Genomic DNA, 24,903 nt, shown 5'->3' with positions numbered 1-24,903 from the left:
TAAAAAAGACATACATTGATATGGGGACAACAACGGAAGGGGAGATAGGACTACATTAAGACCTACCCAGTACCAGCCACACTTCAAACACACTATCTCACTTACTTCTATCTCTTCTCACTCTATCTCATATTCTACCATTCACCTTTCATTCTTCCATTCATTCTTCTAATCCTGGCGTGTGCAACACATAGATGGTTAATGTGTTGTATGGATCGGGATGTTACTCCGGGCAGATGACTTTTACTACGGGTCCTGATGTAATTAGGACAGTGACCGTATTCCTGGAGACACAGGCCGACGCGCGTTTCGGTGACAGGCCAATGAGGCCACACCTTCGTCAGGGCTAGGGGCAGTATACTGGGAGGGACACAAGTATAAATCTGAAAGATAGAAAGCAAAACAAGTCTCATTCTTCTTTTTCATATATACATATAATGCTAATTGAACAGTTATGCATGGCCAACAAGTACATAATTCTAGTTCATTCTAACATTTTAAACATACATTGAATATTAATACGATTCCGATGTAACATCTTGTCCATACATTGGATATTGGAACGATATCTCTAATGTTGACCTTTTGTCGTTGTGCAATGTCAAACTCTCTAGAGACACTCCCTGAGAACGATTCCCTATTGCATGGAATCTAAAAAGGCATAGTGATAGCCTATCACTATGCCTTTTTAGATTCCATGCAATAGGGAATCTCGCGTGTGAGCAGTTGCCGCTTTAACATTGGAGACGCGTGGTTATAGGAAGTCCTGCTAAAATATCGTTAATTCACAGTGAGTCGATCACTGACTTTCGACCATCACAGTGGGTCCACTTCTGACTTTCAACCATTAATTTGGTTTGGGAATGTGATTTAAGAGACGAAAATTCATGGAGCAAGTGTGAGGATATGTTCAAATAACCGTATAGCTGTACAAAGTAACTTCCAGATTGAGCTCTGGACTCTGACAAACTGCTTCCTGTTGACAAGAGATCCATCTGCAAACATATAACCATCAGATTCATTGTGCAGAAACCATGTCTTGGTATCTGTGCATAGAATAGGACTCTGTGGATTACATGGACTAAACCCAGTTGGAGTAAATAACGACCACTACTCCCCATACAGGGGTCATCAAAAGATCCCTGTGTTGCCCCGTCCAATATGTCCTGAAGAAGACTTGCATGGCCCAGGCATAACTGACCGCAAGGCCGCAAGACGAGTCGAAACGTCGACACTTTATTTAATACCTGGACCACCACCTATATCCCTCCTTGTGATATAGTGCAGATAATCGTCACATCTTATGTCTGATAACAATATTAGAAAGTCCCCTTGGACTATTTGAATGTGGTCAGGTTCTTTGGTCCAGCATTTATTGGCTGGTATTCCTTTGAAATAATAGAAATTGTTTTTTATAAATTGTGTGTGATTTCTTTTCCCTTTCACCCTATCACTTGCACTTTCTTTGACACCCTTTGCTATACTGCACGCTATATACGGGGCAATAATAATTCTAGACGTATAAAAAAATACTTAAAAATGTGTGATTTGTGCTACAAATTTTGCATATGACAATAGATTAAAATATTGCGTATAATTTTGGACCTTGTTGTTGTTGCCAGTTTCTTATGTTCATCATTAATTGAGTCGAGCTGTGTCAAATAATATATGCTCTATAATTGGTTAAGGTCTGATTCATTGCTCTTGTACAAAGTTATAGGTCCCGGACCATTATAGAGCAAAACAGGCAAAAACTCGTCCATTTGAATAAATTCCCCACCAATTTGAATATTTCAGAATTTTCGGGAAGTCCTTATAGGAGCCCAGACTGCCCCATTGTCATTCTGTATGTGGCAATTAGCCGGTATACAGAATGACAATGGTCGGGATGGGGATGTACTTGAGCTCGGGAAGGAGTGCTAGGCGCTAGCATCAAGGGGCTAAGGCCTCTCACAGGGGAGCAGTGCTGCTCCCTGAAATGGCTAAAATTATGGACAAAAGGCATCTGTTAAAAGGATCCTCACGGACAACGGACGTGAGGTCCTAATTATGGACGGTCTGAGAAATTTACGGACGGTTGGTCACCCTACGTACGGGAACTCATAACTGTCGAAACTCGAGAATCACGTGCAAAAGGACCATTGTGGGTTTAATGCCTCGGGGGGCCCACGCACGGGCTTAGAATGGTGTCAAAGCTCCAGGCCATCCTGTGAGGGATGAGAGTGTTGCACAGAGCCACATTCTTTGTGCAGAAAGAATGACCTAAGAGTACTACCAGCTGTTAGAAATGGGATTTCTGGTTGGCTGAGGCTTGTGCCAAAGCCAGGCAGAAACCACCACTCTAGTTAGGGCAAGGAAGTTACACTCCAAAGATAACCCCTGCTCATCCCCTTGGCAACGTGACACGAGCAGTAAGGCTGATCCCCGGGGCACTGTAAGTTAAGTATTTGCGCACGCACCCATCAGCAACAACATCCGAGGCCCCCCACCAAATGAACTCTACAGAAGGTTATATAAAAATAGCCTTTGTATTATCAGAACACATCATAATCATAATCACAGGATGTACATTGTGCCAACTGGCACGGGCAATATTTACAAGGGATTATATACACAGGACAGGGCCACCTGGACCACTGTCAGGAATAAGCACTTTTAGAACTAGAACAATTGTAGCACCAAATAATCATGTAGCACACAACCAGTAACCACTGGTAAAAGGTAAGTACCACCTAGGCAACCCTAACCATCTTAGGAAAATATCACGCAGGGAACCAGGAACACACTAGTATCACTATATTAGGAAAACAACCACCTAAGCATGAAAACACATTTAGGGGTATAGGCCAGAAGCTTCACACAAGATGCATAAAAACACATTCAGAGGTGTCAGAACACAGGATGCGCAAAACATACTACACACAGTACATTTCCTAACATCCAAGCATTATCGCATGAATCATAATAGCATATAAATCACATTTAGCACAGAAATCATAATAGCAAATAACTCACATCAAAGTCCAGGTTGCGCCACTGCGCCAGAACCTAAAAGTAGCAGCTGCCCACTACTTGCTGGGCAGCTGGGGACAATAGCAAGGGGCCTAAACACTGCAGCTGGCACTAATTGCTGCGCAGCTAGGGAAGGCCATAGTAGGGGCTAAGGAGTGCGACTCACTCCTGAGTCCAAAAGAACATGTCCCCTAGGAATAAAAGCCTAAACGGTGCAGCTGCCCACTACTTGCTGGGCAGCTGGGAAGCAAATTGCGACAGGGGCTCTCACTAGCCCCTCAGGAACCAAAACTGCGCAAACTAGGAGCCTTCTAGGCTCTCGGCTAAATACTGTACACCTTGGAGCCCTCTAGGCTCTGAAAACAATATTCCCAAATGCTGGAGCCCTCTAGGCTCAAGGGATACTGGGGCCTCGTGGGAGCCCCGTGGGCTCGGTATGCAAAACTGCTGCCATCCTAGGGGGGAGCGGCCCGCTGACTGACGGGGCCGCTCTACCTCCCAAAACGCCCCTTCAGCTATGGGGCCTCGTAATAAACAACTGTGCCCCCAAGCCCCTCACAGGGACTCTTAAACAAATTTGGGCCTGGGTTGGAGCCCCACTGGGCTCTGTAAAATGGTGGGGCGTCCCACTGCCATTTGGGGCCGCCCTACGTGCCACCGACATACTGTGCCTCGTGTTGGCACTAACACCCGCCTGGAGCCCCCAGCCCGTTTCCACTCACAGGCTATTCTCTGCTGGGGAGGCTCCTCCGATCGGCGGGGCTCTCTCCTCTGCCTGGGAGCCCCGCCGTGCAACTCAAGCCTGCATCTTCACCCGGTCCCCCATCTCGGGACCGGGACTTCATCAAATAGAGCCCGCAAGGCTCCGGTACTGCTTGCGGGCATTCGGGATGGCGGGGTAGGCTCCCAGCCTCCCCACGTAGCACCGGTTTCCATTTTGACCGCGGGTCTCCCTCTCCCTACAGGAGACCGGCAAGGCGGGCATGGCTTCCCCCAGGCAGGGGGGAAGCGGAAGTGAGTCAATCCCGGCCCCGCCCACAGTCAGGTGGGCGCGGGCCAGACTTCCGGTTTTGCCGCAGCGGCTTCTCGTGTCGGCAAATGAGGGGAGGGCACCCTCGGTAGGCAATAAACATGTAGAAGTGAGGTGGGCACTTGTTAAAGCACACATACACTGGGTGGGCACCCGTTCTGTAAATAATAAGGATAACGAGTGCAATTAAGGGGTAGGCTCCCTCCGAATGGGACGATAAAGCAGGGTGGGCTCCTGCTATAACCATGAGCATAAATACACGGGCCAGATGCAGGGAAAGCGCCCCAGGCGCTAAAGGTACAACAATCCAGCCCCCTAAAGGGAAAAATAGCGCCAAAGGGTCATAAGAATCATCCCAGCCAGTAGCAGGGTCCCAGAAAGAAGTCCCCCAGCATCCAGGGCATCCAGGGGCTGGCCAGGGTCCCTGAAAGAAGTCCCCCAGCATCCAGGGGCTGGGCAGGGCCCAGGGAGGTAAGTCTTCCCCTGGGCCCCAGCAGCAGCACGCCCCTGGCAGATTCTAGTCAGGAAAACAAGAACATTTTACAAGAGGTCACAGCCTCTTTTTATACACACAATTCTTTTGTCTAAAGGTGCAGGCAAGGAGCGAACCAGATACAACTGGTTCCTGAGCACTTTGTTTTTGCTCAGCCCCTCTCTCTATTCACAGGATGGGTCAGGGACATCGGACACATTTTTGCTCAGCCCCTCTCTCTATTCACAGGATGGGTCAGGGACATCAGACACACCACAGGGGGTGGAACCAGCATTGTGGGGGGAAAGCCCAGCCCTATTCAGGTCCCAGGTGCACTCCTTTCCAGCCAGCAGCATGCAGATCTCCCATTCACCACCGGGGCAGACCCATCCTGATGCCAGGAGCCTGGCAACCCAGCCAGCCCCAGCCAATCAAAAGCCAGCACATTCACTGCACAGACAGGCCAACTTTTAGAAGTGGCACTTCCACACTAGACACAATAACGCCGCACACATAATCGCGCAGCATTTAGTCACACGAGACCGCACATACCAAAGTCGCATCTGCACTCCCCATGCATCAGGAACTACCAGGGACCCACACATTCCCCATGCATTCCTATGGGAGAGCAGACGAATCTCAGACACACACTCAGAGAGCGCACGCACTTTACACTGCGCCACAGTGCTCAAGTGCCCAAAGACCAGAAATCATTATAATTATGTAACACTAAGAGGCAAAAAGTTCAGGGGTGAACCTGCCAGAAGGGCCAAGTCCAACAGCAGCTCACACCTTCCCCTCTTTCCCCTTAGAGAGTGGTCAAATCATGAGTGTCTGGAGCACAGCTTTCCAAACTTTTCATGTTGGGGACATACTTTTTGAAGATGCATAACTTTGGGACACAGTAAGGCAGTGTAGCGAGCCCGACCACCTAAGGGGGATTTGGGGGCGGTTCTCACTCACTCTCTCTCTCTCTCTCTCTCTCTCTCTCTCTCTCTCTCTCTCTCTCTCTCTCTCTCTCTCTCTCTCTGTCTCTCTGTCTCTGTCTCTGTCTCTGTCTCTGTCTCTCTCTCTGTCTCTCTCTCTGTCTCTCTCTCTCTCTCTCTCTCTCTCTCTGTTTCTCTCTCTCTCTCTCTCCTTCTCCTTTTCTCTCTGTCTCACTCTGTCTTTCTCCCCCTCTTTCTCTCCCTCTCTCTCCGTTTCCCTCCCTCTCTTCAGATGTATCCCTCCCGCTCACCCTCTAACTGTCTCACTCTGTGTCTCTCTCCCTCTCTCTCTTTCTCTCCCCCCTCTCTCTCCCTCCCCCTCGCTCCCCCTCTCTCTCCCCCTCCCCCTCTCTCTCTCCCTCCCCCTCTCTCTCTCCCCCTCTCTCTCTCTGTCTCCCTCCCCCTCTCTCTCTCCCTCTGTCTCTCTCTGTCTGTCTCCCTCCCTATGTCTCTCTCCCTCTAACTGTCTCCCTCTCTCTCCCTCTCTCTCTCTCTCTCTCTCTCTCCCTCTCTGTCTGTCTCCCTCCCCCTCTCTCTCTCTGTCTCCCTCCCCCTCTCTCCCTCCCCCTCTCTCTCCCTCGGTCTGTCTCCCTCGGTCTGTCTCCCTCCCTCTGTCTCCCTCCCTCTGTCTCCCTCCCTCTGTCTCCCTCCCTCTGTCTCCCTCCCTCTCTCTCCTCCCTCTCTCTCCCTCCCTCTGTCTGTCTCCCTCCGTCTCCCTCCCTCCGTCTCCCTCCCTCTCTCTCCCTCCCTCTCTCTCCCTCCCTCCCTCTGTCTCCCTCCCTCCCTCTCCCTCCCTCCCTCACCCTCCCTCTGTCTCCCTCCCCCTGTCTCCCTCCCTCTGTCTCCTTCCCTCTGTCTGTGTCCCTCCCTCTGTCTGTCTCCCTCCCTCTGTCTGTCTCCCTCCCTCTGTCTATCTCCCTCCCTCTGTCTGTCTCCCTCCCTCCCTCTGTCTCCCTCCCTCTGTCTGTCTGTCTCCCTCCCTCTGTCTGTCTCCCTCCCTCTGTCTGTCTCCCTTCCTCTGTCTGTCTCCCTCCCTCCCTCTGTCTCTCTCCCTCCCTCTGTCTCCCTCCCTCTGTCTGTCTGTCTCCCTCTGTCTGTCTCCCTCTCTCTCTGTCTCCCTCTCTCTCTGTCTCCCTCTGCCTCCCTCCCTCTCCCAATCTCCCTCTCCTCTCCCTCTCTGCCGCTATCGGTCTCTCTGTCCATGTCTCCCTCTGTCTCCGTCTGTCTCTATTTGTCTGCCCCCGTCCCTGCCTCTGCCTCTATTTGTCTGTCTGTCCCTGTCTCTGTCTCTATCTCTGTCTCTCTCACTCCCTCTCTCGCTCCTACCTCTATCTTTCTCCCTCTCTCTCCCTCCCTCTGTCTCCCTCTCTCTTTACCTCTCCGTCTCCCTCCCTCTGTCTCCCTCCCTCTCTACCCCTGTCTCTTGTCTGGCTCCCTCCCTCTGTCTCTTGTCTGGCTCCCTCCTTCTGTCTCTTGTCTGGCTCCCTCCCCCTGTCTCTTGTCTGGCTCCCTCCCTCTGTCTCTTGTCTGGCTCCCTCCTTCTGTGTCTTGTCTGTCTCCCTACCTCGGTCTCTTGTCTGTCTCCCTCCATCTGTCGCCCTCCCCCCTCAGTCGCCCTCCCCCCCCTGTCGCCCTCCCCCCCCTGTCGCCCTCCCCCCTCTGTCGCCCTCCCCCCCCGTCGCCCTCCCCCCCTGTCGCCCCCCCCCCCTGTCGCCCTCCTCCCTCTGTTGCCCTCCCCCCTCTGTCGCCCTCCCCCCTCTGTCGCCCTCCCCCCCCTGTCGCCCTCCTCTCTCTGTCGCCCTCCTCCCTCTTACTATAGTCGCTGGTACACAAAATTCGTTTTCATTCGCAAAAAGTCGGTATGCAATTTGTACCCACTTTTTGCAATTGGGAAATCGGTACATTAGGCCCTACAGCATACTGAATTATATTGCATTTTTCATATATTACTCTTTCTCATTAAAAGTCCACTTTAATGCATTTTGTTATTTCTCAGCTCCTCCAAACGTGCTGGCAAGCAATACAGCTTCTCTATTTTATGGCCTCCCCGGGACATGTCCATTCACCTTCTCTTGCATAACGTTAAGAGTTTTGCATTCTTGCACTAACTTTGCGGTGGTGTTTAAAGAACCCAATCTATTTATTTTTATCACCAGAGACAAATCGGGTGTAATCCAATTCATTCTAAATCATTAATTTCATCTGCTTGTATGTTTAGTATACACATATGCAAATTTCAATGCATGGGTCTTATTCGCACATACACCAAGGAAGTAGCCGGGCAGTAAATTACAGCAGGAATCGTCTCACTACTTGAAATGTGCTCTGTTAGTTCACTTAACAAAGGCACTCGAATTACCACAGTGGTGCGGCTCATCGCTGAGGTCTCCGCAGTCATCGTATCCATCGCGCACAAAGCTGACATTCAGACACTTCCCATCTGTCACCACACCCCAGCTTCCCGGGCACACTCACAGCTGCACAGAGTACTTCTCAGGTCTTTAAAAGACCATTTACTTGTTAATGGGGCTTTGTTGTGAATCGCCCAGCCCCCATAGAGCAGAGTGTCTTGGAGTCCACGCTGCTGTGGCTGACTCCGAGACACACTTTCAAAGGAATGCCTCCTAATTAGCAGCACTTATGTGCCAAGTGCTCCTAATAGTGGTGTCATCCTGCGACACACCCATCATTTGCAGGCGACACAGTACTGTGTCGGGACACACAGTTTGGAAAGCTCTGGTCTAGAGCCTAAGTACTGATCATCTTACGTGCTGCGCCTGCGTTCATATGGTGACCAGACATCTCAGATTTGCCCGTCTTCGTTTTCAGCCCGGCTTCTCAGCATGTTTACTTTAAATAACTACCTGTTTTAAGATGGCGTCGGGTGACAGACCAACGAATGACAGTTTAGTGCATGGGTACTCACATACTTTCTCTCGGTGGCCAAATTTACAGTGTGGTTTATGGCCGAGGGCTGCACCGGTGGGGGCGGGGTCTGTGGGGGAGGGGGGCGGGGCTTGAGCAACAAAAAAAAACTGTGACCATGAGGTTGAACACAGGCCCTGCAGCGGACGCCTTCGTTCACTGAGCCACCAGACCCGGCATACACACATCTCTCTCTCTCTCTCTCTGTCTCCCTCTCTTTCTCCCTCTCTCTATCTCTCTGTCTCACTCACTCTGTCTCTCTACCTCACTCTGTCTCACTCACTCTGTCTCCCTCCTCCCTCTGTCTCCATCCCTCTGTCTCTGTCTCCGTCCCTCTGTCTCCCTCCCTCCCTCTGTCTCCCTCCCTCTGTCTCCCTCCCTCTCTCTGTCTCCCTCCCTCTGTCTCCCTCCTTCTCTCTGTCTCCCTCCCTCTCTCTGTCTCCCTCCCTCTCTCTGTCTCCCTCCCTCTGTCTCCCTCTCTCTGTCTCCCTCTGACTCCCTCCCTCTTTCTTTGGGTCTCCCTCCCTCTTTCTTTGGGTCTCCCTCCCTCTTTCTTTCGGTCTCCCTCCCTCTTTCTTCCTGTCAGTCTCTCTGTCTCTGCCTCTATCTCTCTGCCCCTGTCCCTGCCTCTATCTGTCCTGTCTGTCTGTCTCTCTCCCTCTCTCTGTCTCCCTCCCTCTCTCTATCTCTCTCACTCCCCCTCCATTTGTCTCCCTCTCTCTTCCTCTGTCGCCCTCCCTCTGTCTCCGTCTGTCTCCCTCCCTCTGCCTGTCTCCCTCTCTCTCTGTCTCCCTCCCTTTCTCTCTGTCTTCCTCTGTCTGCTTCTCTCTCCCTCCCTCTGACTCTCTCCCTCTCTCCCTCTCCTCCCTCTGTCTGCCTCCTCCCTCTGTCTCCCCTCCCTCTGTGTCCCCTCCCTCTGTCTGTCGCCTTCTGTCTGCCTTTCTGTTTTCCTCTGTCACCCTCCCTCTGTCTTCCTCCCTCTCTCGCTCTCTCTCTGTCTCCCTCTCTCGCTCTCTCTCTGTCTCCCTCTCTCTCTGTCTCCCTCTGTCTGTCTTGTCTTCCTCCCTCTGTCTCCCTCCTTCTATCTCCCTCTGTCTGTCTCTCTGCTATACTCTGTCACCTCACCCTGCATGTGTGTCAGCCCGGGCTGAGACAGCTTCTTGGGGGCACACACAGCCGCACCCCAGTACTTCACAAGTCTTTAAAATACCATTTACTTGTTAATGAGGCTTTGTTGTGTTTTGCCTCTTCTTAGCGCCCCTGCAGCGCCACTGTGACTATCCCTGTAATTGCCCGGCCCCCACAGAGCAGAGTCTCTCGGAGTCCGCGCTGCTGCGGCGGTGTTTGCTGTCACTCTTTAAAAAAAAAACACAGGTACAATGTCTGCAAGGTTCGCGGGCTGCCAGCCAGAGCTATATAAAATGTTTCAAATAAATAAGGAAGGTTTGCCGGGCCGCTGGCGGGCCACGGGCCGTACTATGAGTACCCGTGGTTTAGTATATGCTCATGTTTTCACCAAGCCGCTTCTCACACTAGTGACAGAAGTCAAGTTCTTTAAGGAGTCCACAGCTGAATCAATGACACAAGAGCCCATCAGATAAGGGCATGCTTCTAAGCTCATTTCAAGCATGCAGGAGATTTCATTTCAGTAGTGTCAGGGGTTTGCCCACTTCTATATATCAGTTTGGAGAAGGAGCCCTGATTGTGTTTATCCCCAGTGGGGAATGCAAATAATTCCCATCACTGATCCAGGGCCATCACTCCACCCTCTTGAAGCCCTCGTACAAACATTGAAACATACCCATTTTTTTTCTTCATATTCTGCCTTATGGTATTTGTAGTTCTGTTGTAACAGTAGAAATACAAAACTACACGCCCCAGAATGTTAAGAAAAGTGGTCTATGCTTTTCATGACTGATATTAGCCATCTTCGCTGTCTTTCTTGGAATAATCCAAACTTTTTGTCATGGAAAGTTGTTCACATTAGGTGAAACACCGGCCCTATTTACATAAAATCTTTCTTTATACGTTTTTTTATAAAATCTGTCATCTATACATTCCTTTATATTCTTAACTTGACAATATTTTTGTAAGTGATATTTTTGCTATGATATTTCTGTGGTATGAAATTTTAAAATGTGATATTCCGATACTACACCATCCTTCTGGTGTGTGATTTGAGCAATAGTAGTTATCCAGTATTGGGGTATCTTTAATAAATTCACATGCTTAGAATTATCTCCGCCAACGAGGTGGGAGTCTTGCGGTACAATAAAACATATATATATTTTGAATAGGTTGTTAAGATCATTCTCCCTATATCCATCATGTCATGTGTTGATTACTATGTACAGCTGCTGCTTGCATTAACTTCCCCCGCTCTGAGATCATTTAAAGCCTAACACAAACTGATCATAGATGAATTCAGGAGGTGTTGTGACTGTGCCGTTCTGGGTTGAATTATTCAGTTTACAGCATATTGTATCATAATGTGGTGATAATAAGGGCACTATGTCCTAATTTTGGGTCCCCTACAAGACGTTTTCAATATAAATATGGGATCCTTGTCCTTAAGTCTATGCATTTACACTTTGTGTAAAGGGGTATAGGTAGTTTGAAATAATGGTTCCATAACATGTAAACCTCCTAAATGGCGTAACATGGTCTTTCTTGAGCCCTCCCCCCAAGCTCCCTTTTTTTTTCTTTTATAATATCAGCCACCAACATATGAGTTACTTAAGAGGCAGGGATCTGTCTCTTAGTTTGGGCTGAATTTGCACTTGGCACTTTACACTTTGCACGTGTGTTTGCACTTAAGGGTCTGAATTAGTTAGCACCAGCACTTTAACATCTTTGAAGGGCAACGCTAATTGTACATATCAGTCTCATGTAGATTTGCACTGTCATCCTGTAGACCCTGGATTCAATACCGATATAAAAATGTATATTACGCTGTATATAAAGGTATTATGAATTTAGAAAACCTTCAGCTTGTAAATATGGTATTTTTATAATTGTGGTAATTTATTATACTCGTGCATTTGTTATTCACATTGTAAATAATTTTTACATTTGTAAATACGGGTCTGTTTTCTAATCTTGATGAACTGTAACTCACATGTTTTCTCAGTTTCTATGTGTGTACACGCCCCTTCTTTGTGTTAATTGTGCACCCTATATATGCACTGTCATTGGTTCTGTCTGGCATGTGATCAAGGTCACCGTGTCGTGACCGAAACGCGTCATGCTGGCAATTGCGAGAAAATAGACCACCTTTGAAGTTACTATCCTGCTCTGTGGAGTGGTCTGTACCTGTGGGTTCCGTTGGTTGTTTACGGAAATCTTTTCCTTTTGGCAGAAAACGGAGCAGGACTGTGAAGCATATATATATATATATATATATATATATATATATATATATATATATATATATATATATATATATAATCGCATACGAGTTGTCCTGTCGCAGCGGGAGCGCCTCTCAGCCGGTGCCAGCGACGGGACCAGGGCAGTGTCCCAATTTGCATAGAATACCAAATGACTCGCCGCACTCGCCTTGGTTATGTTGCAGTTTCATCTTTGAGTGTTCTCTTTGGGTTATAGGTTGTTGGTCCAGGAAGTATTTAATTGCTGTTAAGCCGATGTCATGGTCTATTGACGTGTACAGTGACACCACGTCGATCGTCACCAATTGATAATCCGGTTGCCATTCCGTTTCCATTAATATGCGAATAAAGTCGCCAGTATCTTTTATGTATGAACTAAGAGTTGGTACCAATGGGGCGATGAAATAATCTAGTCAGATGGAGTGTCTCCATACCAGTTACGCATCACAAGCCAACTCTCAGGTAAATAGAGGGTTGACTTAACACGCACGTGTGGTCACACGCGTTAAAAAGCGATATTGCCCTAGTTAACTGAGGGCCCGCTTTGAGATGTAGTAACGCCAAACTCGCCCCAATGCAGCAAAAACCCATGGCTTGCACAAAATAGTGATGGCCAGGAACCATGTAAACTACATGTACCAGCATGCCTCACAAACAGGGGCGTGCTCAACAGGCCTAAATGTATTGAAATAATGAAGGGACTATACACTATAGCTACCGTGAACACGAACTACGGTTCGAAACGCGTAGGTGTTTTGTCACGTTTTGAAAAATAAAGAAACTGCAACATAACCAAGGCGAGTGCGGCGAGTCATTTGGTATTATATATATATATATATATATATAACAGTCATAATAACATTATACTATAGGCTACTGTGGATAGCAAAGCCACTACATTAGCCAATCTTAGTCTTTTTGCCAAAAGAACCAAACTTAAAAACCCAGCCAATCAGGTAGCAGCACCATCTTAGAACCTTCCCCACAGAGAGGCAAACCCTCAGAATTTCTACTGCACCTCGTATGAAAGGGAGTCTCCCTAGCTCTGCTCAGTTTTTTCCTTACTTTCAGTTCTTGAAGAGAAAATATGTCTGATTCTTCAAAGAAAAGCTTGTTCTTACCTTGCTCTTCATGTGGGAAGAAAGACTGCACTTTGAGGCTCCACATAAATAATGTATGTATTTCCTTTACCCAGCCCACAAGGTCAAGGAATGCAGGATCTGTAGAACCATTCCAGCCAATACCTTGAAGGACAGAGAGGGAAGACTTTTGGTTTGGCTGGAGAAGTTGAAGGCTTCATCCGAGGTGGTATCTGGTGATGAAGGCAGTGTGAGTCCTCAGGCGTCCACCCCTCTGGCCAAGAAGGGGGATAGATCTGGAGATCGGCCTGAAAGACAGAGTAAGACCCTGAAGAAATCTCACTCTGAGTCTGGTCACTCTTCCTCAAAAAAAGAGAAATCCTCTTTCTCTTCTGAGGTAAAATCTGGAGGAAAGGTAAAGATTTCTTTGAAAACTGCCTCAAAATCCCTTTCTGAGCCGACGTCGAAAACTGCTCAGTCAACAATGAAATCTTCTTAGAAGGTGAGTGAATCTTAAGCGTCGACGAAGGAAATCCCATAGTTGACGAGAACTACATCGACGATGCCTATCACGTTGACGCCGATCCTGTCGACAATGCCACCGCTGTTGACGACAATGCACCTTTCGTCGACGAGTACTCCGTCGACGATGTTACAAATCCCTTCGATGAGCCCACCGTCGGCGACACTATTGTCGATAAGCCCACCGTCGACGATATTACTCTTGACAACAAGCCCACCGTCGACGACAACAACCTCGACGATGGCTTTTCCCTCTACGACCTCCTTGATTTCAACATCGACGGTATCTTCGATTATGGCAATTTCAACGGATACGGACTTGCCATCTATGTATATTTCATCAACGCTGAAGCGTAAAAGGCTATTTTATTTTATTTCATTTTTGAGACCAAGCATTGACAATACAAATTCATTTTTACAGAGCAGAATTGGTTATTGATAGAAATTAATAAACAATATTATTTCGGTACATAGTCCTTCGGTACTACAGAACATTCCTAGAAATTAAGAATATGGAAAGCAACACATGAGAAAATAAGCAAGAAAACAAGTGATTACAAAGAAAACAGTAATATGTAAGACAATAGCTGAATTCCATTAGCCAACCCATTCCATCACCGGCGCCCAAATCCTAGTGGCCAGTTGTCGCGTCCTCCCCCCTTTACACGAGAAAGCGGAAAATTCAAGCCTATGGATAGCTAACAATCTCGCTCGCCACTGCACGGTTGGAGCTTCCGAGGAAAGCCACTGAGATGTTATGCAAAGGCGAACCTGCGACATAGCTATGAATATAAGGGCTGATTGACATAAAGAATTCCTGCCTGTTAAATTATTGCCAACGTCAACCCAAAATATCACTAATGCCGGGGTCAATACAACACTGATCTTAAGTATAGAATTAATAAAACGCTCAATGTCTTCTAAGAACTCGGCAAGGGATGGGCAGGAATGAAATATGTGTATTATATCAGCAGCCCGCTGCGAGCACAAGCATTACCCTTTATGGCCCCCCACTTTGCAATCTTAGCAGGCGTGTAGTATAAATCTAACATTGCCATATAACTTTGAGTCTTAAGTGAGCCTGATATCATAACCTGACAGGCAAGTTCTAACACCGGGGTTAAATCAATACCTGTCCTACCAAGTTTCAATTCCCACTTAACACTGTGGGCGGTCAGATCATCCGGTAGGGTAGATAATATATATTGATATAGCATTCCTATTTTACTTCTTTTCATAATCAATTCAGAATACCTGGTGTTTTCTTCTGATATTTATAAATGAAACTTTGAATCTGTAGATATTTTAAAAAATCGCGTGGAGATAACTTAAATTTGTTCCTAATTTCACTATAAGGTAGGACTTGTCCATCCTCCACTATATCGGCCAGCCCATGAACGCCCTGCCTTTGTCAACTAAACATTATATGATCTTGAAAAATGCTAGGAAACACTCGGGTAGCTTTAAAAGACGTATACAAATTTAAATGTGGGATAGTCAGTTTCCTCTTAATTATCCGCCAGATAGTGCATGCGGCAATCATAACATTGAAAGGAGTTCGCTTATAATAGCTGGGCTCCAGGACCTCAAGTAAAATGCCCTTTGCAGCAGATCCCAGCCCTATCTCAAAAAAGGTAGGGCAATTACATAATGGTACATTCGCTTTATCACCACAAATCAGCACTCCCATTACTTGTAGCATTGCTGTCCAATAATACATGACGAGACTTGGAACCGACCAGCTCTGAATTGTCATCTTCAAGACAATTTTCCCAGGCTGTGTCGCATATTTCACCTTTACCTCCTAGCCACTATTTGGAGGAGTCGGATGATGAAGACCCCTTTGGTCCAGCGCATGACCCTTCTCAGCTCTGAATAAAATATCAGGAGGATGATGACGAGGAGGAATATTATGAACCCTGTGCGTCTTTAAGAGGCCCCCAAGAATCTTGTCACCAAGAACTTATGGTTCAGATGCCTGCTGCTTTAACGCAAGACCTCACAGCGATGTTGAGAGACTATAATACTCGTTTTCCTCCAGTAACAGTCCCGGAAAGAGACCCTGCGCCTGAAACTGTGCAGCTTGCAACTCCGGCTACCCCTGTCTCAGAACCACGGGTAGCCCTACCTTCACAATTCCTTCAGGATGTTGACGGAGACACAGTGGCTGAAGAAGGTGAAATACCAAACTCGCCCACAACTGTGGACGAGTGGGATGAGTATCTTATTCCAACTCCAATATAGAGTGAAGGTTGTCTACAAGGGATTTAATTTGTTTATCAGTTTTGTAGTTATTCTTGGTCTAATTCAAGATGTTTGTCATATGATCAAACAACAAAGTGTCCACAGGACAACAACAATCAATATAGATAAAGAGTCAAAATAGTGAACGGAAAAAGCACACGGACAATCCTATTTATATGAAAATATATACTGTATTTGTTTTGTCAGACGTTAATTCAAGGGGATACGAAGAATCAAAACATAAGCAACAGCTGTCATGAAAAGATATATAAATTAATTCAGTAAATCTAATCACAACAAAACATCAGCTCCAAAATTAATGCAAGAGCGACTCAGTCTTAAAGGTTGAAAGATGTCACTCTTAAGGACATGAATTCCTTGGGAGATGATTTGAAGGTCGACGCTTCGGTCTTTAAGGCAGAAGTTTATAAGACCATCATCAGGACAAAATGGAAATTGCAGAGGATGCCCCTTAAGAAACTCAATGAAGGCAGTGCTGCTGTTTTGTCGAAAACATTTAAAAGCAAGTCAACACGGCAGAAGACCACAACCTCAAGGCAGAGAGACAATCTCATGGCACCTGCACCAGATACGCCTTAAGTATACAAAATTCCAAGAATATCCCAGCATCTCGAAAATTGGAGACAAATAACCACAGACAAGTGGGTTTTGGATATAATCAAATTTGGTCACACCCTGGAATTCACCAATTTCCCCCTCCTCATCCACCTCTGAAGAAAAACCCATCGCATCTTGCTCTGCTCAGGAAGTAGGTGAGAACCATGCTGTTGAAGGGAGCGATAGAGAAAGTGCTGCACTTTCAAACAGGAAAGGGATTTATTTTATTCTCGCTTTTTTCTTATAAAGAAAAAATCTGGGGAATGTAGACCAGTCTTGGATCTGAGAACGCTGAACAAATACCTTCAGAAAAGGTTCTTCCGTATGGTAACACTCCAGGAAATACTTCAGCTTCTAGATCATGCGGACTTCATGATAACGTTGGATCTTCAAGATGCGTATTTCCACATCCCAATTCGTCCCAAACATCGAAAATTCCTTAGATTTACTGTGGCAGGTGCACATTTCCAATTCAAAGTCCTCCCATTCGGCCTACGCTCAGCTCCAAGAGTCTTCACCAAATTTCTAGCTCCAGTAGCAGCTCATCTCAGGCTACAGGGCATCCAATTATTCCTGTATTTGGCGATTGGCTGATAAAGGCTCCGTCCTTTCGTCAGGCTTCTCTGGCAACAGCAAAATGCCTGCAAGTTTTTCACTCTCTAGGACTATCTCTGAACGTCCAAAAGTCAATCCTCTATCCTTCCCAAACAATTCAATTTCTAGGGGTAAGACTAGATACCGTCCAGGACAAAGCATTCTTGTCCAAAGAAAGACTATCTCGCCTCGTTTCTCTGGCGTCAGACCTCCTAAAAAGAAAATTTGCTTCAGTGAGGATGGTAAAGTCTTTTCTGGGGATATTGTCATCAGCGATTCTTCTAGTGCCTCATACGTGGCTGAGAATGAGATCAATCCAAGAGGAGCTGAACAATCAGTGGCTCCAAATCTCGGGTTCATTCGACGACCTAGTCCAAATAACTCCAGTTACGGAAGAAACTCTTTCTTGGTGGAGGTTTTCCAAAAATGCCTGAGTAGTGCTCAACTTTCAACCTTCAGTACCAGATTACATCCTCACAACAGATGCCTCCCTAGAAGGTTGGGGTGCACATCTTCAGGATCTCTGCTTAAGAGGGAAATGGTCTGCAGCAATCGCAGAGATGCACATTAACTTTCTGGAGCTTCGAGCCACTTTCTGGCTCTACAGTCTTTTCTGGCAAGACTTCAAGGTTCTACGGTTCTAACCGACAACATCACTTGCATGCTTTTTTAAACAAGCAAGGGGGTACCCGGTCTCACATTCTGTCACAAGAAGCTCAAAGCATTTGGGAATGGCTTCTCTTGCACGATATAGCGATCAGGGTGGAACATCTTCCAGGAGTCTAGAACACCTTAGCAGACACTCTAAGCAGGACGACAATGTAGTAGTAGCAGTATAGTAGTAGTAGTAGTAATTTATTTGTTGATTAATTAAAATCATTACAAACAAGAAGAACATAAGAAAAACAAACAAATATACACAAAGCTTTTTAACATCCTCGGAAAGATCCACCGATTATGAGTTAATGAATAGCATTTTAACGAAATATTTAAAACCTTACATAGAGATAATTGAAGTGCATTGTGCTTACTAAAGTGCCTTATGCTAGCAGCAAATACTATTTTAGCAGCATCTAACTAAAGTGACATATATTAGCAGCAAATATTATAATTGAAGTTTTTTTCTATTATCCATTCACAAACCATAATAAAGTGCGATGTGCATCACTACCAAGGTTGATTTATAAATATTATACATGTGACCACAATACAAAGCTAACTTCTGCTTGTCGCCAGTTTTATAGCTTAAAAGATTAGTTAGTAACAGATCACAAACAAAAGTAAAGTGCAATATGCATTCAATATCCAGGTTTTGCTGCCAATTCAATCTATTCAGTAAAATCTTTCAACAAGTTCTGTGAACATTATTTAAAAATTCTAACAAAAGAATTAAGAAGACACAAACAATGCTTTAAAATGGCACCCACTGTAATAGGGCAATACTCGACCATGCAAAAAACAGTCTCCCTTAAGAAAATTCAATATATAATTTTATTTTTTAGTTTTTTTTAAGAACCTTATAGCCAAATCAGTTTTTTTCTAAATTAATTTACCACGGAATTCATTTGCTTAAACCATCTATTTTTTTAATTTCTTTTCTGCAATATTAATGAACTTAACAAAACATTCTAAGCAGGACGCCGAAATCCTGCCACGAATGGGAGCTGAATATAATGATTCTGGAGAGTGTCTTTCGGAAGTGGGGCAAGCCAAATCTGGATCTCTTTGCCTCCAGGAACAATTGGAAGTGCCTTTTCTTTGCAAGTTGGAAATCAGAGAAGGGCTCTTGGGGAAACGCTTTCATGATGAGATGGATGGGGATTTTAGCTTACGCGTTCCCTCCTTTTCCGCTGATCCCAAGACTTCTATGCAAGATCAAAATAGAACCATGCTGCAAGATTCTGATTGCGCCGAGATGGCCACTTCAGCACTGGTTCACAGAACTTCTCCTTCTCTCAAAGTGCAAGCCATTCCACTTTCCAACAATACCGAACCTGTTGTCAATGAGCGAAGGCCAGATTCTTCATCCTCATCCAGCCCAACTGCAGCCCCATGCATGGTTTCTGGATTTTCGGAGTTCAAGCGGATAGATTTACCTCAAGACTGCAAAGACATTCTGGATAGAGCAAGAGCTCCTTCTACGTTGAGGACCTATGCCTTAAAATGGAAGAGATGTTGTTGCTAGTGCAGCAACAGTAATTTACATCCGCTGAAATGTTCTCCTGATCAGGTTCTACCTTATTTATTGTCATTGTCTAAATCTGGTCTCATGTTTGTGTTAAATTGCATCTAGCCGCAATTTCCACATACAGATGATCCTCAGGAGGGGCATTCCTTTGTTCCAATCATCTCATTAAACAGTTCCTGAAAGGGCTTTTCAGAACTTACTTTTCCACCTACTAAGGCTCCTCCTCCGGAATGGAGACTGAATCTAGTACTGCAGCAACTAATAAAGCATCCATTTGAACCCATTCATAAAGCAGACTTAAAATATCTCTCATGGAAGACAGCTCTCCTATTGACACTCCCCTCTTCTCGAAGAGTAAGTGAAATACATGCATTCACTAAAAGACTACCGTATTTAAAGTTTACCAATGACTATGTCCTTTTAAGAACTAATCCCACGTTCATACCTAAGGTTCCTACTTCATTCCATCTCAACGAACCTGTGATACTGCGATCTTCCTTTCCCAATCCGTCTTCCTCGGCTGAATAATCTTTGCAAACCTTGGATGTCAAAAGATGCATGAAGTTCTACATTTCTCGGACTGTGTCCATCAGAAAATCAGACCAGTTATTTGTTTCTTATGGTGGTCATAAGCCAGGATCAGCAGTAACGAAGGCTACTATCTCAAGGTGGATTGCATCCACTATTCAATTCTGCCATTGCAAAGCCGGACATCCGTTATCAAACAAGCCTAAAGCTCACTCTATCTGGGCAGTATCAGTATCCTAATCTACTGCACTATTCACTGATGTGTAATTGGAAAAGATTTGCCGTGCTGCAACCTGGAAAAGTGTGCACACGTTTACTCTGCATTATTGCCTGGATCTGGCAACAGAAGCTGCGTCTGCAGTTGGTCAAGCAGTATTACGAAACCTTTTTAGATAAGGTAAGCCTATATGATAAGAGTATATTAGTTCTCCTATTGTCAGGGTCTTTATTGCATATAATTATTTATTGCATATGTTTATGATTTGCTCTTTATTAGAATCAAACTGTGGATATACTATTGCATTGGTTTGACATGGTATCTTTTAGGTTTTCTTATGGTACCTACCATCCACTATGCATCTGAGTATTTACTAGCTATTCTGATTCTAAGCATGTGAAACTATGAAAGATACCCCAATACTGGATAAGAAAACGAGTTACTTACCTGTAACTTCAGTTATCCAGTATTTGTATCTTTCATAGATTCACATGCAACCCACCCTCCTCCCCAGGGAGATTTACCTTATCATTATGGCATACTTACTGTCACTTGTGTTACGAACATCTGAGGGTTTGCCTCTCTGTGGGGAAAGTTCTAAGAGGGTGCTGCTACCTGATTGGCTGGGTTCCAAGTTTGGTTCTTTTGGTAAAAGAACTAAGATAGTTGCAGTGACTTTGCTATTTACAGTAGCCTATAGTATAATGTTATTATGACTGTAATATATATGTTTTATTGTACCACGAGACTCCCACCTCGTCGGCGGGGATGATTCTAAGCATTGAATCTATGAAAGATACCAATACTGGATAACTGAAGTTACAGGTAAGTAACTCGTTTTCATCCATGCCTCCGTGTGAAGAGGTAGGGTTTGACAAAGCTCATGGAACTTGTGATTGAAGTGACCTGGTGTCATAGTCAGATCTCCATAGATAACTTAAACTGATGCTCCGTGCTTCAGGATCCATGTTGGGAAGGTGACTGATGCCCAGGCTGGTGAGCCTTGTGCAAGAGTTCACAGTGGTTTCAGAGCTGCGGGGCAGGTGTAAGCGGTGAAGTGGATGCTATTAGGTCATGGTCTGTATGAGAGCAAGGAGAATAGTGTCCAGGACCCCTATGTGGTTTGGGGAGTGGGTCAGAGCTGCAGGGTCATGAGCAAGCAATCAGGTAGATGCTGTTAGCTGAAGAGCTGCAGCAAAGGAGGGGGGTTGTGTATGGGCTCTACTGTGTTGTGCAATGAGTTCGGATGGTGCTTAGAGTTCTGGGGCCTCAAGGGAGAAGAGACAATGGCTTCAGCACTCCAGGGTCCCTGAAAGGAATGAGAAGGGTATCGGAGCTATTGTGCTGTGTGTGTGTGTATGACACTGAAATGGTGCTAGAGATGAAGGTCTCTGAATTCCTCTCAGAGTTCAGGCTCCCATGTAAACATAATGTCCGAGCACAATGGTCTTATGTGAATGGTCTGTTCCTAATTCCACTCTTATATTCTTTACTGCTTCCTAGGTCTTGTTTCTGAATAAAATGGACCTTTTTCAGCAGAAAATTCTACGTACGCAGAAGCACCTTCGGTTCTACTTTCCAAAATACACAGGTGAGGAGGAACCACTTGGATTGACTAGTTAAGAGAAAGCTTTAAGGTCAAAGTAGAGTATCCTGGATGTCCCTTGCAAAGTGTTACAACTGGGGCCAGAGGCAATGGGACCGATGGCTGGCAGAGGTCAGACACCATGTGCTGTTCTCTTGGGGGAAAAAGGTTACTATAGATGGCAGAAGAAGATTGCTGGAGAGTTAAGAAGAAGGCAGAGTGCCAAGGTCACTCTAAGGGGACCCGGAAATCAGTAGTGAGTGTAATGGAGATCTCAGTGGAAGCGAGAGATAGCTAAAGGTCATAGCAGTGACAAGTAGAGGTCATAAAAGAGACCCCTGGAGAGATCCCTGTAGGTCCCTGAGGATCACAGGTGAAGAATAGCACTCAAAATCTGCCCCAGAACTCCTGAGGTCATCAGGGATCCATCACCATATACCTATTAAAACTCTTCACATTGATGCCCTTTGCCATAAAGGTTACTGTGTTTTTTGCAATTTTCACCCCGAGTGGGCTGGGTATGCTCAGACGAGAGTCCCAGGCTCTCCACATCACTGGAGTCAAGCTATCCAGGCTGAAGAAGGCTGATAGCCAGAAACCGGTTCTTGGATGCTTGATTACGGTCTAGGAAAGACATGGCTTGGTAGTTCGGGCTGGACTGTTCCCATGAGGCACAGGGTCAAGGCTGATTTGCATATAGCCATTGTCTGACCTAGGGTGGTGTGGAGTGCAAAAAAACGATGGATTTAGGCCCAGATCGTTGTACTGGGGTGAATGTAAGACATTGTTCTGCATTCTGTCCATCAACTGTGTTTTTTGCAATTTTCACCCCGAGTGGGCTGGGTATGCTCAGACGTGAGTCCCAGGCTCTCCACATCACTGGAGTCAATCTATCCAGGCTAGAGAAGGCTGATAGCCAGAAACCAGTCCTTGGATGCTTGATTCTGGTCTAGGAAAGACATGGCTTGGTAGTTCGGGCTGGACTGTTCCCATGAGGCACAGGGTCAAGGCTGATTTGCATATAGCCATTGTCTGACCTAGGGTGGTGTGGAATGCAAAAAAACGATGGATTTAGGCACAGATCTTTGTACTGGGGTGAATGTAAGACATTGTTCTGCATTCTGTCCACTGTGTTTTTTTGATCAAATTTGTTTTTATTGGCAACAGCATAGTACAGTACAGTGATAGGACATAAGCAATCCATCATCTCCTGTGAGCTCCACTTAGGGCTCCCGGGGAAAAGCCCCAAGATCGGCCGGCCTCGGGCCGTGTGTCCATGTATGCAGTGAAAGCCATTTTGAAGTAACAGGATACCCCAATTGACCCCACTCCCCACCCCCTCATCTGGAACCCCTCCCAACTCAACAACCGTGGTGCCCATCACCCCCCCCCCCCCCCCCTCTCCCATCCCTCCCCCCGGTGCGTTCTGCCAAGGCCTAATTAGGGAATCACCTGGGCTTTCCGCTTTTTCTTCGTCTGTCCCTGAGCATCAGTAGGTTTGTGAAATTCATTAGTCAGTCTGAGAACTCGAAGGTATTTGGGGCAAGTCAGTTCGTGAAATTTGTTAGGTAGGCCTAACATCGTGTATGCCGGGAAGCGTGGGATCTCCCGTGTCGAAGTGTAAATCTATGTCCCTCAGTAGCTCCTCCCAGTAGTCTTGCACCTCCGGGCATTCCCACAGCAGATGGAGCATGGTCCCAGTCTGACCGCAACCCCGCCAGCACTTTGGATCTCGCCTAGGTTTGCTCTGGTGGAGTCGTTCCGGAGTCAGGTGCCGGTAACAGGCCACTTTGACCGCTGCCTCCCTACTCGCCATATTCCTAGCCGTGTGATGGGCCCTGAAAAATATATCGTGCCATTCCCTGTCCGAGAGCGCCCGCCCGAGCTCTTTCTCCCACCTTTTCTGCCCCGCTGACTTAGTTGCCCGCGCTGGCAGAGCCAGAAATTAGTAGAGTTCCGTGATCGCCCTCTTATCGTCCGACTTGGCCAGAAGCCACTTCTCAAAGGGTGTGAGGAAGCGGCCTACCTGCGGGGCGATGTCCTTATGAGTGAGCCAGTGTCTTAATTGGAAATATTGGAAGTTATGTGGCTGGTCAATCCCGTAGCTCTCCTTGAGAGCCTCCAGTGTCATAAAGCCCTGCCGGTCGAACAGATGTCCCGCCGAACTACATTCCGTGGATCGCCACTGAGAAAAGGCGCCCGGGGCCGTCCCGGGGATGAACGCCGGGTTATCAAAAAGGGGTGTCATCGGCGACGGGAAGGAGGTGAGATCTCTATTTGTTGCTACTGCTTCCCACACCTGTAAGAGTGTCCTGGTGATGGGAGATTTCTTGATATATGCCGGTCTGTCACGTCTTGCCAGGAATGGGACTCGCCAAAGCGGCATGCCCGCCATTGCCCTATCTTGAAAGAGCCACCTTTTCTCTGAGGTCGGTCTGGACCACTTCAGGTAGCGCAGCTGGGTAGCTTGGAAGTAACGATGCAGGTCAGGGACCCCTAGCCCCCCCACGGCTTGTGACCGTGAGATGAGGTCGCGCCGCATTCTAGGGCGCTTCCCGGCCCAGACGTATTGCTGTATGGCGTCTTGCAGCTTTTTAAGCATGCCCAGTGGAGGAGTAACCGGGATGGTCTGGAACAGGTAGAGCACCCTCGGCAGCCCAGACATCTTGACGGCTGCCACCCGTCCTAGCCATGACAGCGGATGATGTCACCAGCGGAAGAAATCTCCTTGGACACGGTGAAAGAGCTTGGTATAGTTATTTTCCACCGTTTGGGCCGTCGAGGGGGACAGGTCTATTCCTAAGTTTGGTAATTCCAGCCGTTCTTGTAGCCCTCTGATCCTAAGCGACCCTCTATTAGGCTGACGCGCATTGGACCCCAGTGGTAGGATAACGGACTTCTGGATGTTCATCTTAAAGCCCGAGACCTTCCCAAACTGCTCCATTTCCTGCAGAAACACTGGGATCGATGCCCCCGGGTTCTCAACAGCGACCAGGATGTCGTCTGCGTACAAGCTGATGGTCTGCTCCTCGCCTCCGAAGGTGATGCCCTTTATGTTCCGGGTATCTCGCACTCGTTGGGCAAATGGCTCCATATGCAAGGCGAACAACATCGGCGAGAGAGGGCAGCCTTGCCTCGTGCCTCGCCGGATGTCCAGCGGCTTGGAGCCCGTCCCGTTCACCCTAATAGTTGCGCGAGGGGTCGCGTAACAGCTTGCCACCCAGGCTCTGAACCTCTCTCCAAGCCCGAATCTCGACAGGGTCCTATCGAGGTGGGTCCAGTCCACTCTGTCAAATGCTTTTTCAGCGTTAACCGACAGTAGGGCAGCGTCCGAATCGTTGTAGTGGGCTTTATCGATGACGTGCAACAGGCGTTTGGTGTTGTCCACGCTTTGACTTGAGGGTATAAAGCCCGCCTGGTCTGGTTCAATTATGCCCGGGAGACAAGGCCCCAGCCTTGCGGCTAAGATTCCGGTAAAGAGCTTCAGATCAACATTCAGAAGCGATATTGGCCG

The 24,903-nt window shown here is 46.8% G+C and overlaps 1 protein-coding gene across 1 annotated transcript in view; it reads left to right on the top strand.

Annotated features, from left to right (window-relative positions):
• LOC147702505 (guanine nucleotide-binding protein G(o) subunit alpha-like) overlaps positions 1-24,903 on the top strand; it is a 1,070,398-nt gene that overhangs the window by 826,667 nt on the left and 218,828 nt on the right. Inside the window, exon 8 of the mRNA XM_086931175.1 lies at positions 21,308-21,395. Coding sequence (XP_086787301.1) covers positions 21,308-21,395 — 88 coding nt within the window. The remainder of the gene's footprint in view (positions 1-21,307; positions 21,396-24,903) is intronic.

Source organism: Lissotriton vulgaris, chromosome 7 (assembly GCF_964263255.1).
Source record: "Lissotriton vulgaris chromosome 7, aLisVul1.2, whole genome shotgun sequence".
Lineage (NCBI taxonomy): Eukaryota > Metazoa > Chordata > Amphibia > Caudata > Salamandridae > Lissotriton > Lissotriton vulgaris.
The sequence above is the reverse complement of the archived record's forward strand: the minus strand, read 5'-3'. Positions and strand labels throughout refer to the sequence as shown.